Here is a 13,214-nt window from a genome sequence, read left to right on the forward strand (position 1 = left end):
GATTAGGTTGGCCTCTAGTGCCTCCTACAATGTGTTGGAATATTCATGTGGAAATTGCAGTGATATGCGTGGCTTTTCTATATTTTTGTTGTGTTATTATCACTTACATTAATAAGAAAAAAGGGGAGGGCCAGGGCTGGCTTTCTTGTAAAGGAAACAATGAAACTTACAGCATCATGACTTTTTATGGTTGTATGGTAATAACAAATTTAAGTGAAGACGCAACAACACAATAATCTAATTAAACAAGAGACGACAAGTGACTTATAACTCGGTTAACAATTTTCATATTTGTACTCGAAGTCACAAAGTTCGATTGAATTTTGAAAAGCTAAGGCCAAAAAAAACAAAAAAAAAAGTTGCTCATGATCATGCACTTTTCAATCAAGAAACACAAATTTAACATTTTCTTTAACAAAATAATTAGATCAAAGTCCATATATTTCCATAACATTGGTCAAGATGAATCGAAAGAATCAAAAGAATAGTGTTTCAATTTTGAATGGCGGAATAACAGAAAAGTTAAAAATAAATAAATAAATAAAGAGTTGGTAATTCACATCAAGTTGACCATTGATCATATCAACTGTGGAGTGAAGAAATCACTTAAAAAAAATCTTAATTATTTGTTTTTAGTAATGACAATCCACCAAAATTTGTGTTCTTAACCTTTCTTGCTGCTGCTGTTCTTGTTGCTGCTGCTTTGAAGCAAACACAAACTTGGTTTCTCTGTGGTGATCATCTTCTGAAGGTGCTGGAAGGTTGAGATCCAAATCCAAATTCAACATGCTTTTCTGCTTCTTCATGGGCAGCTGTGGTTGCTGCTGTTGTTGCTGTTGATGAGATTCAAAGGCCGCTGAGACTGGCGGAGGCGTCAACGACAAGGTTGTGTTGGTGGCTCCAGTCGGCCCCCTGTGGCGCCTCATGTGGCCGCCCAAGGCCTGTCCGGACGTGAATTCCGCGCTGCAAATTGAGCACTCGTGGATTTTAGAAGAGGACTTGTTGGAGCTCAAAACCAAACCCCTGTTGCTCAAATGGAGAGAAAGTGGAGATGAAGATGTCTTGATGTTGTTGTTGTGGAAAATGTTGTTCTTAAACAATTGCGTGTCTTGATCTTCATCCGACGGGGGCAATAGCCCAATTCCAACGTGTTTGTTTTTGTGATCGTCTCCTATATTCGCCTTCGGCTTCTTGTGACTCGCCCTGTGACCCCCTAATGCTTGGAAAGAAGGGAACGTTCTGTTACAAGTCTTGCATTCATACACATAATACCCAGCCGCCCCCGCCACCTTGCCCGCCGGGGCAGTTGTTGCTTCCAAGAATCTTCGACTACTTGTAGTAATATGATCGTGGTGGGGTTGGTGGTGGTGATCGGGGGAGGAAGAAGCCGCCCGGGATTGGCCTTGCGCCAAAAGAATTAGACAGTTTGCCATGTCCTCCTCTTCTGATGTGGTGCTGTCTTGGAATAATTCAGCTGATGTGGTGGGGGACAAGTTGGTACTATTGATGCAATCGTTGTTATTTTCGCCGCCATCACCACCTCCACGGCCGCCAACGCCACCCTCGGGGGAAGATGAGTTTCTTGGGATGGCAAAAGGGATTGGGGATTGGGGCCTCAGGCGTTTTGTGCGCTTACCCTTCATAATATTAATATTGTTGTTATGTTGTTCCTTGCACCCCAAAATCATGGCTTCCTCTTGATGATGATGATCACCACCTGCTGCTTCCATGGCTGGTTCCTCCTCGTCTACCTTCAAGAGACTTGGGAATTAGTGCTGAGAGAGAGAGAGAGAGAGAGAGAGAGAGAGAGAGAGAAGAGAGAGAAAAAAGAGAGATTTAATTGGTAGGGGAGGAAGGAAGAAGAGAAGACTGTTATTACATTATATATATATATAGTGAATATTGACATGTTGGAGGAAGTCACAATTACAAGGCCATACCCCAACACAACAGTAACTGTGAATTTAGTCTCTCCAATCTTTTGTTGAGCTTCCAAGGTATTTATAAAGGGAAACGATTTATACAAACTTCTTTTCTTCTTGTACGTTCCCGTTTTGTTTTGTTTTTTAATTCCTTATTGATTTAATCAATCTCATGGTCAGGAAAAAGAAACAGGGATGTGCATAAGGAGAAAGCGGGTATACAGAAGTCATTTTCGTTTATAAAATTGAAATTGTTTTTAGAAATTGAAAAACCAACAAATAATTTTAGTGAGTGAGGTTTTAGTAAATGTGTGTGGGATAGATAGAGATTTAAGGCAGGGAAAGCCAAAAACAAAAACCAGATGTAACGGAAAAGAGTTGCAAATTTAGAGAAGTGAGGTTGTTAAACGCAAAGTCCGTTTCATGCTCTCTTTCTCACACTTTGCCAACCACGCATTACTTCTTCACCAATTGCAAATTTGCAAACACAAAAACAAACAAACCAAAGCTAATGAGGTTCCACCATATACATTACCATGCACCTTCATAATCTAACCTACTCTCACCTCCAAAGCGCGTGTTCTTCATCTTCCAATTTCCCAACACACACTACGAAGTAATTGCCACCTAGGTAATTAAGCTCTTCACTCAAACAATCAACTTGTACTAGTCCCACAAATTAGGTGCAAAGTCTAAGATTGTATTAAACTACTAATTAATAAGTGTCCTCAACTTGTTGATTGAGATTTAAGGAAGTATGACTTTTTAAATCACTTACCAACTATACCAAATGTATGTTTTTGGCATTTCCTTTCAGTTAGATGTTAATATTAAACTAATTAATTAATTATTGTTATGTAATCCTAATTTGAAATAAAGACAGTTAATCCTTGATTCCTAAAAATTAACCAAGTTAGGTTAGGTAGTCAAGACTTGTGTTATATTTTTTTTTTACTCAATAAAAATAATTTAAAGAGAAAATAAACTTAACGATATGGTATCTCACTGAGTATTTATTTTTCTTTTTTCCTTTTTTTTTTATGTAGAGGAACCATATCACCTATATGTAGCATATCATAGCATTTATTCAACAAGTTAAGAAGATCAATACCTGAAAATGAAGGAGAACGAGAGTTAATTATATTGTCTCCTTTAATAAAGTAAGAATAAGTATTCTATTAATGAAACTTGCATCTGTATTGTAATATTTAATGACAAATAACGCATGCAAGTAAAATTTAAGCGATTTGTCCAAATATGTGTAAGCACACTACAAGTCTAAAACGCTTGAAAATGGAATTTCACATAACATAGTACTATCTTCTTTGTGTTTTATTTATTGATCAAAGTTGAAAAGGAGTGGTGTTTGAGCCTAGAGCTTTGTTAGGCGCGTGTGAGTTTACACTCCCACACTTGCTACTAACACGTCTTGTTGAATATACAGCAAAATACAGGCTGCAGTTCCACATGTACATGTGTACATGTTATTTTAGTATTGAGAGAGAGAGAGAGAGAGAGAGAGAGAGAGAGAGAGAGAGAGAGAGAGAGAGAGAGAGAGAGAGAGAGAGAGAGGGAAAGGGAGAGGGAGAGGATTGGAATTTACAAAGTGTGTTGAAGGGAAGCAAGCAAAGCAAAGGCAAAGGCTGAAAGGCAAAGCCTCATTACTTTGCCTCAACGATTTGTGTAGAGACGATGATTGGAGTGCAAGCCTGGAACCACGGAATCTGCGGTGCTCCCCTCACTCCCACTCCTCTCAACATTTTACCTTTTATATATATATATTCTTGTATTTTAATCTATAATTTCTATTATCTATTCTATGTATGACAGTTTATGTTGTCAAGTGTTGTCATGCTTGCACGACCACACATTACATGCAATTTTTGAGTGTCTTCTTAATTTATTTTTGTTGGTTGTGAAAACAAAAACTTGGTTACACCAGTTTTATACACTGATTTATCGTCACGTAATGTGAGAGAAAGACACAACCGATGTATGAAACGAGAATATGAGAGTTTTTCTAGCATTTTGGGACTAAATTTAGCGACTTGTAATTTAACTCTCCTATATTTAAGGATTTTCTTTTCCTTTTTTTAAGAGAAATTACATCCAACTAAATTTGGATTCCTCTAAATTCATGCTTCATGATGATCAAGATCTATGGGACAATTAGATGACAACAGAGATATATGGTACATCATTTTTGTCATACTTACAACTCAACCACTAAATATGTACTGTATTAGTGATCAATCAAGAATGGAAATTTCTCAATCACCATTCAAGATAAATATGCACATTTTACCTTAAATGCCAATGAATCTCTTGATTTTCTGTGCCATGTAATAGTTTAATATCACCCCTAGCTTGAGAAATTTTCAATGCCCGGAATAAGGGGTGATACGCCATACGTTATTATACAAGTGGAAAATTTTTATTCAAGTGTCCCTCCACTTGTATAATAATGTATAGCGTGTGTGTCTGTACTCCGAGCACACTAAAAAAAAAAACTCTCCCAACTTTTAGGCAACATCGTCACCCATCTTCTTTGGTTCAATTGTTTTGGTTAAGTTTTGAGCATTGTTTGACTCTTCTATGTGATAGGGTTCATAAATTGAAAATTAGTCTACCAATATGTGAAACTAATTGTTCAAATTATATGGGACGAATTTCGTACACACATTTTAAAGAGTAATGTTAGAAATATCATATATTTATATCACATTTGTGTATTATCTGATGTGGCAAGTAATGCATATAACTAATAATATCTAACGATATCAAGTCATTAATTGATGTGTCATGCATACATCACTTGACACATTAAATAATACGTGATACAAAAATGCGTACTCCCTAATAGCTCATTAGAGTCATTATACAAGTAGTCATGCATGTATGTTCCATCTGTTTTTAGTTGAAATTTGAAATACTTTAGATTGCCTTAAATATCAGTTTTCTTTTTTGGGAAAAGCCTTAAATATCAGTTTTCAAGTCATTAAAAATATATATATAAATCCAACAAATAAAAATGTCACTAAAATAAAGGAGGAAAATTAATAAAACAAGATGCCTTTTTATTTTCCTCGTTTTCCCTTTCTTTCGATTTCATGGGTTTTGACTTATACAATTCATGCCACCATGTGCGAGGCAGTGAGTGTGATGTCTCGTAGCCTAAATCCTCGTTATATATACCAAGCCAAAGATTAAAGAAAATGATTTATATGTCTTTGGTTGAATAATAAATTATTTTCCAAAGAAAAAAAAATTAATATGTATTTTGTTTAAAATAGAGTAACTTTGCTCTTAAATACAAGTAGCACGAAATATAAATATTTTTGGAGTTAAGGGTAAGCTGGTTTGTTTCTCAAACTGCACTTCATGATAAAATTAATTAATGGAAACTAAACAATGCTGCTAAATTTTAAATTTTCTTTTATCCAACAAAATATGAATTTTAAAACGTAGTAATTTGGATAAGTATCTTTGTGAGTATTATTAGGAACACTATTTGTTTGTAATCAATCAGTTCTTGTGTGCTGTTGACCCTGCAGCAGCCAGTCATATTCCCCAAGTACTAAGCCCGTTTCTATGATTATCAACTAATTAATCCTGTTCTGCATATATTCTATGTATAAGCTGATCATCATTGAGGTTCACTTAAAAATATTGAAATGGATGGAAATAATTATTAACAAACCTTATTTTAAATGGTTACTAATAAGAAAAGAAAAATTAAACAGAAGTTATATGTTAAAGTGCTGAAGTCATTGAAATTGTGCACCAGAATTATGATACAGCTTATCTTTGGGATGAACATCTCTTCTTAGTGGCGAACTATTACTTGAAGTTGTTCAAGTTATAAATATAGCGTATGCACTTTTATTAGTACGTATTCGAGTACCCTTATTTTTTAGGGAACTTTAACGAAAAGCTCCCGGTACTGTTCACTTTAACGAAAAACCATATTTTTACACTAAAAAGTCAATTCTGGTACTATTCACTTTACCCTTTATTTTGTCCTTATCATTAAAACTCAAAATTTTCAAGCCCTTTTCATTAGTTTTCCTTATTTTTTAATACCAGATATATGAGGGAAAGACAATTGAACTTGGGATTGGTGTATGCTCGGGTGAATGCTCTTAATCATCTAAGCCATTATTCAGTTAAAAAGCATTGTTTGATTGAATGAATTAGGTTTAAGAATGTATATGTTTTTTATTGCATAACGTTTAAGAATGTATATATTTTTTAAGGTAATAAGTATTTCATTAATTAAATAAACCGAATTCCATCATAGTTCTTTGTCAGGCGAACAAACAAACAACGAAACCACAACTAAAACAAAGAAAAAAAAAACATCACAACACAAAATAAACTCTTCAGAGGTACGATTCCTCAATTATGGGAGACTTGCCCTTAACCAACCAGAAAGATAAGCTTAGAAGGCCTTAGCCCTACAAGCTGAACCAAACACCGTCAAGACACACAAGGTAAATATTATACCCTCACCTGAAGACTTTGCGACAAGAAAGCGTGATTGTGGATCCCTGAAAGCACTAAGGAAAGACGGGACCAACTTTGGTGATCTTGCAATCGTCGACAAAACCCTGTTATGAGTCAACTCCAACAAAAGTTGAGCTTCCTCCACATAATCCTTGCCAAGCATGCAAACCACAAAAATCACCACCTCAAATTTGGCTCGCTTTAAGATTAGGGGTAGAGCAATAAGTCACAACCGTTACAAAACTCTCCTCCTCAAAAAGAGAGAATGACCACAACCACGATCACAAAAGCCCTCCTTGACAAAGCTAGATAGCGACCACTACCAAAAACAAAAACATAAAAAAAGAGAAGGAAGGAATCAAGAAGGATTGTTACCGACCCCAAAACCAAAGACTGGAGTCGACATTAGTAGGTTTTTCTTTGGTCTTTTTTTCTCCTATGGCGGCTAGGGTTTGTCTCAGCCGCCTACCCCCGAACATTTTACCGTTTAAGAACGTATAATAACTAATGTATTTGTTGGGGGATACTTCAAATTAAGGAGCGTAAGAGTTAGAGAAATGAAGAAGGTGAAAGTTCAACTTTTAACTTTGAATTGCATTTTATTATCAACGTGTACACAAAATCAATAGAACTTTTGACCCTTCCATTTGTAGATACATGCACAAACGTCTTCCCTTGATTTCACTTTGGCAATTGGATTGGCCAAGCCAAGTTATGCATATGCTCAAAACTACCAATACATTAATTGAAATTTCAAAAAATGGAAAATATTGTTGTATTAATACGACTACTTTCCTTAAGTATTAGTTTAGAAACTAATATGACAATTATGTATTCATGCAATGAGTACAATAGTACTTCTCCCCCATACATACACATACATACATACATACATATATATATATATATGCATGTATATATGTACAATATCCACAAAATCTACTTTATTAATAGATAATTAATTAATGAAAGTAATATTATTACCGTATATGTCAAGATGCAAAGCATCAAGGTAGGTTTGTTAAGTTATAATTTATTAATTAATGCTTGGCTTGAAGAGTTATCTGGGTGTTGTAACATCCCACATTGCCGAGAGGAGTGGCATCATGTAAGCCTTATATGTATATTCTCATCTCTACCTAGCACGAGACCTTTTGAGAACTCACTGGCTTCAGGTTCCATCTTAACTCCGAAGTTAAACAAGTTTGCGCGAGAGCAATCCCATGATGGGTGACCCACTGGGAAGTTCTCGTGTGAGTTCCCAGAAACAAAACCGTGAAGGCATGGTCAGGGCCCAAAACGGACAATATCGTGCTACGGTGGAGTCAAGCCCGGGATGTGGAAACAAAACCGTGAAGGCATGGTCAGGGCCCAAAACAGACAATATCGTGCTACGGTGGAGTCGAGCCCGGGATGTGGTGGGGGCCTGTGACAATTTGGTATTGGAGCCAATCCCTGGCCGGAAATGTGCCGACAAGGACGTTGGGCCCCTAAGAGGGGTGGATTGTAACATCTCACATCACCCAGGGGAGTGGATATTCTCATCTCTACCTAGCACGAGGCATTTTAGGAGCTCACTGGCTTCGGGTTCCATTGGAACTCTGAAGTTAAGCGAGTTCGCGCGAGAGCAATCCCATGTTTTGAGGGCGTAGTCGGGGCCCAAAGCAAACAACACCGTAATCGAGTCGGAGATGTGGTGGGAGCCCGGACCAGGATGTGACAGGTGTGGTGTGGATAATATACGTTGTGTCCGGCACGTAAGATTCCAAAAACCAGCCTAAGACGAAATTTAAATGTAAAGATGAGAGTAGGGTTTGGTCCTTGGAGAAGCAAGGGATCACTTTATTCTGCTGATCATGGGTTCCTCTCTCCTGTAAGGTTCCTCTCATGACTTCATTTTTACGTACTACTACAAGACAAGATAACCATACATATAATAATATCAAATTCAAACCATATATTAAACATACATATGGTTCATATAATAATATTACACTATAGCTAGCTTGGACTAAGAAATTGCTTGCTAAGCAGGGAAATATTAAGCAACTACGCCAGTTAATAACCGAGTTTTCCATTTTTTTTATGCTAATATTGTATATGCATACTATCTGTCTGTACTACTTCACAAGTCACCCATGAGAGAGAGAGAGAGAGAGAGAGAGAGAGAGAGAGATTTTGTAACTTGTGAGCCACTCAATGGAACATGTTTGTTGCAACTAAGCAACCCAAAACACCAAAGTAGTTGAATAGGGTTTCAGTGTGTAACAGAATGAATGAGATTGTATATCTATCTAGATATAAACTATTCAGAACACAAGTCGCAAGGTTTTTTTTTTAATTTTTTTTTTCAAAAAATGGATCAGTTGGTGACTTCTCCACCACAGTCCATTCTTTCAGAAGCCCATAAGACTCATGGAGGCATTTCAACCTCATTCTGGCCACCATCGTACTATTCACCAGTGCTAGGAATCGAATATAGAATGTGCCGTATGTAATATGAGCCTGGAATTCGTCCCCAACTATTGGACCAACCCTGGTGGTTTAGTCACAAGGTTTATTTGCACAAGTCAACTTAGGCAACAGAAAAACATAAGATTAAGGCTTAGCCTTGGTTTGGTACTGAGGTGCTTCTGAAAAAAGTGGGTATAAAAAAAAGATGTGAGCTTTTTTATGTTTGGTAAACATTCAACTTCAGTTTTTTTTTTTCTCACAATTTTGGGATGAAAAAAAGCCAAAAACACAAAGCTGCAAAACCCAGCTTTGAAAAACCGGATTTTTTTGCTTGCCTAGCTTTTGCTCAAACTGATTTCGCAAGAGGCATTGAGGCCTTTAATGAAATTTTCCAATACCCAAAATGGTCTTTAGCAATTAAATAAATTATACAGTATACCCGTCGACTTCGACGCCGACCCCACCATGTCTCTCTTCCGTCATCTCTGACTCTGAGCTTCTTTTGATTTCTGGGACAGGAGCGGCGGAAGGCTCGTCGGATTTCTGGGTTTTGTCAAAATTCGGGGCCTCTTCGTTAGATTTCTGGGCTTTGTCAAAATCTGGGTTGCACAAAGAATGCTAGATTTGCACCCTTCTGCTTGACACCCAAAATCGCAATGGGAAAGCGTCGACGCCTTCGCCGCTAACACCGATGGTAAGTCCTGAAATTGGAGTTCATCCATCTTCCGCGAGTCGGTTGATGCGACCCAGCCTTCCTTTCCCCATGACCTAGCCTTCCTTAGGATCAGGCAGAGAGAGACAGAGAGAGAGACGAGGGAGAGAGGGAGTGAGCGGCGGAGGATAGAATACACAAAGGTTCTGCAAAAATAAAATAGGGAAAAAGTAAAGAAGAAATGACTCTTAGAGAAAAGAATAGAATAAAAAAATTATAAATATCTTAATAAAAAAAGGTAAAAGTGCATTCTTCAAAGCTCACAACTGTTTATAAATAGTTTATATAAATCTTATAAATGTCATAATAAAAGAAAAGATAAAAAAATTTATTATATAATATTCAACATCATATATTTTTTAGTCATTTTACACAGTTGCAGTAGTTTTACATAAAAATTTATCAAACACTTTAACACTGTTTTTTTTTTGTTGCTAAAAGCACTTTTACAAAAAAGTTTACCAAACACTCTATTGCTTTATTTCACAGCTGTTTATTCTCGCAGTACAGCAGAAGTAGTTTTTTTTAAAGCACAACAATATCAAACCAGCCCTAAACAATATTGGGATCCACCAATTTAATTATCTATTTCAATTATCTATATATAGAGATTACAGACACATGTAGTGATCGTATATGCGCTAGAGACCACTTCTCTCTCAGAGATATGAGTCTCATGCATAATGTGCCATGCTTAATGCCACACTAATTACTTATTACAGAGAAAGCCATCCTTATTTCCCTCTCCCTCTCATGACAGATACTACAACAACCAGCCCAACCCCCCTAATGTGTTTTTGCTGAGCTTGTGGATGTGACTGATGAAACTAATTAATTAATATCTTTATTAAGAGATGTGTTCCAATATTCCAAATTTTGATACTATAATTAAGGGAAATTCTAAGATCAGTCGCATTGGCACTCGTGGGGTGATCTACTGATCCTATCACTCCACCATGAATGATGAGTAATAATAAGGTCTTTTTTTCGTTTTTGTTTCGTTTAGTGTTTAATTAAGATTGAATTAGAATGATAACTCATAAATTAACTACATTTGGAATTGTTTATTACTCCTAACATAAATTAACTACATTTGTCACGGTCATCAATTACATTTGGAATTGATTATTAATTATTACTCCTAAGTTCCCAACATAAATTAACTTCATCTTCCGTAGATCTGAATCTGAGTAAGAATATGACATCATAATCTTTCAGAACCATATTTTGCAGTTGGCACTTCTCTTATACATATTTCGTGATTCATGCCTCCACAGTGTACTGACTTAACCCAACTGTTTTTTTGACCTTTTTTTATTTAAATACACGTGCGCGTGCACATATATATATATATATATTTTTTTTTAACAAACGATATTATCTATCCTAAAAAGGGAGGGAGTATGTTTACTCTCATAAGGGCTAGCACTAATGTGGTTTAAATTCGTCTTTGGCGAGAATCGAATCTAAGACCTCTTACTTACAAGTGAAGAAAAATATCACTAGACCGTAGTATTAAGTGACTTTTGCATGTATAATTAGCGATGCTCACTTGCGAGAGAAATTATTTATAAAAAAGAGTTAAGTGCGAATAATTTAGAAGTATGATAAAAATTCATGAGGAGCCAAGATGGTGTCACCAGCAGGAGACCAAATTTACAAGTTTTTAAATTTTTAAATTTTTAAATTTTTAATTTTTGAAAAAGGGGACACGCTGGAGGCTTGGCCACAGTAGTCCACCTTTTCGGGAGCCAAGAAGACTAACAGAGAACGGGGCGTGTGATTCACCAGAATCGAATACATAACTTGTTGTGTGGAATACGAGCCTAACATTTGTCCACAATAACTAGGCCACCCGGTGGTGGTTGACCAAGTTTACAAGTTGGTTATGTTAATTTGTGTATATTATACTATATGTATGATGTTTTCTTTTAAATTTTGCATTATATCAACCTGCATTCATCTATATATACACCAAAGTCATTGTCCAAATTAATTTGAGTGGTACAATATGAAATTAGTGTTCACTATTGATTTACAGTGGGAAAGTAACGCTCCTCCATTGTCATTCTCCAATTTCAGAATTAACCAAATATGAATTTAGTGTTTGAATATGATTTTCTTCTATTTATAATTGCACTCACTCTCTCTTTGCTAGCTAATAGCTATGGGTTACTAGTGCATGGGAGTGGTGGTGTGGTGGATGTGATTTGAATTAAATGGAAAGATTATGACTTAATTAATTGTGATCTTGAAGTGTATAACAAGGAAAAACTGGTAGAGGGCTGAAAACCAATGTGGTGCATGTTGATTGCTCAGAAAGGGCATGAGAATACTAACATAGAACACAGGTTCCAAATTGGTTCATCAGAATACGACACGAGCTTTATTAATCAGCACAAAACATGACCTTAATTAAGCTAAACTTGCTAATAAATCCAATCCAAAAATAATATTTTCATATTATTTTTTTGGAATGGTTATTGGCACTTCAAAAATTTCATTTTGTACTCCAAACTTTCCATAATTTGAAAGAAAAATATACTTGTAAGAAGTGTGATGAAATTTTTAGAGTATTAATAACAGTTTTCTATTTTTTCACTATTTTTTTATTTATTTCTGATTTTGGTGGCGAACCTTTTAAAAAAAAAAAAAAACTAATGAAAATGGCTTGAAAACTTTGAGTTTTAATGATAAGGACAAAATAAAGGGTAAAGTGAATAGTACTAGGATTGACTTTTTAGTGTAAAAATATGATTTTTCGTTAAAGTGAACAGTACCGAGTGCTTTTCGTTAAAGTTCCCTTTAAAAAAAGGCCATGAGCCATGAAACAGCCAAGAGACAGAGGAAGCCAAATGATTTTTTATCCATTAGATTGGCAAGTTGAAAAATAATATTTTCTTAATTCAAATCAACCATTTCCCATACTATTGAGTCGTCCGCATTATTTAAAAAAAAAACTGTTAATGTATCTTTTTTTTTCAACAGGATTCTCTTCGGGTCATTTTGGTAAGAATCTTAGGGATTCGTGAATTATGTCAATTCATCATATATCGTGAGGCCAATACTATTTTTTTTTAATTTTAAATAAAAATATTTAAAATAATTTATGAATTCACGATGTACGATGAACGGACATGATTCACAAATCCCTGAAATTCTTATGAAAAGAATTCGACAAGTATCCGGATTCCTTTGTTTTGGTACCATAACTGAATTTCCGTTAATTAGAAAACTGACCCAGCTGTCGTTACACTGCTTTGAAGCAGCAAACGAAGGTGCAGTTTGGGATTGAGATGATAAAAAAAAAAGCTGAGATAAAAAAAAACTGGTAAGGGTTTTGATGTTTGGTAAACATCTCAAAACAGCTTTATTTCAAAATTTCACATGAAAAAAAAGCCAAAAAGTGGAAGCTGGAATTCAAGAAGCCGCTTATTATCCAAAATAGGGAGCTACAGTACCAAGTTAATGAATTTTTTCAATTTGCAAAAGAGTAAACTGTCGATTTGCCCCCTGAACTATCACCCAACTTTCAATTTCCCCCCTGAACTTTTTAATTAGAAAATTAAGGACTTAAACTAATTTTTTTTGGCCAATTTCCCCCCTACAGTTAGTTTTTC

The 13,214-nt window shown here is 35.7% G+C and overlaps 1 protein-coding gene across 1 annotated transcript; it reads right to left on the reverse strand.

Annotated features, from left to right (window-relative positions):
- Positions 1-405: 405 nt before the first annotated feature.
- On the reverse strand, positions 406-2,114 carry LOC126594280 (zinc finger protein ZAT5). Its single transcript, XM_050260554.1, has one exon. It carries the CDS (start codon positions 1,728-1,730, stop codon positions 633-635), a length of 1,098 nt encoding a protein of 365 aa, XP_050116511.1. The 5' UTR covers positions 1,731-2,114; the 3' UTR covers positions 406-632.
- Between the last annotated feature and the right edge of the window lie 11,100 nt (positions 2,115-13,214).

Source organism: Malus sylvestris, chromosome 1, assembly GCF_916048215.2.
Source record: "Malus sylvestris chromosome 1, drMalSylv7.2, whole genome shotgun sequence".
NCBI classification, from domain to species: Eukaryota; Viridiplantae; Streptophyta; class Magnoliopsida; order Rosales; family Rosaceae; genus Malus; species Malus sylvestris.

Excerpts from the sequence above, each read along its gene's own strand:
- LOC126594280 (XM_050260554.1), bottom strand. The coding sequence starts at position 1,730 with ATGGAAGCAGCAGGTGGTGATCATCATCATCAAGAGGAAGCCATGATT.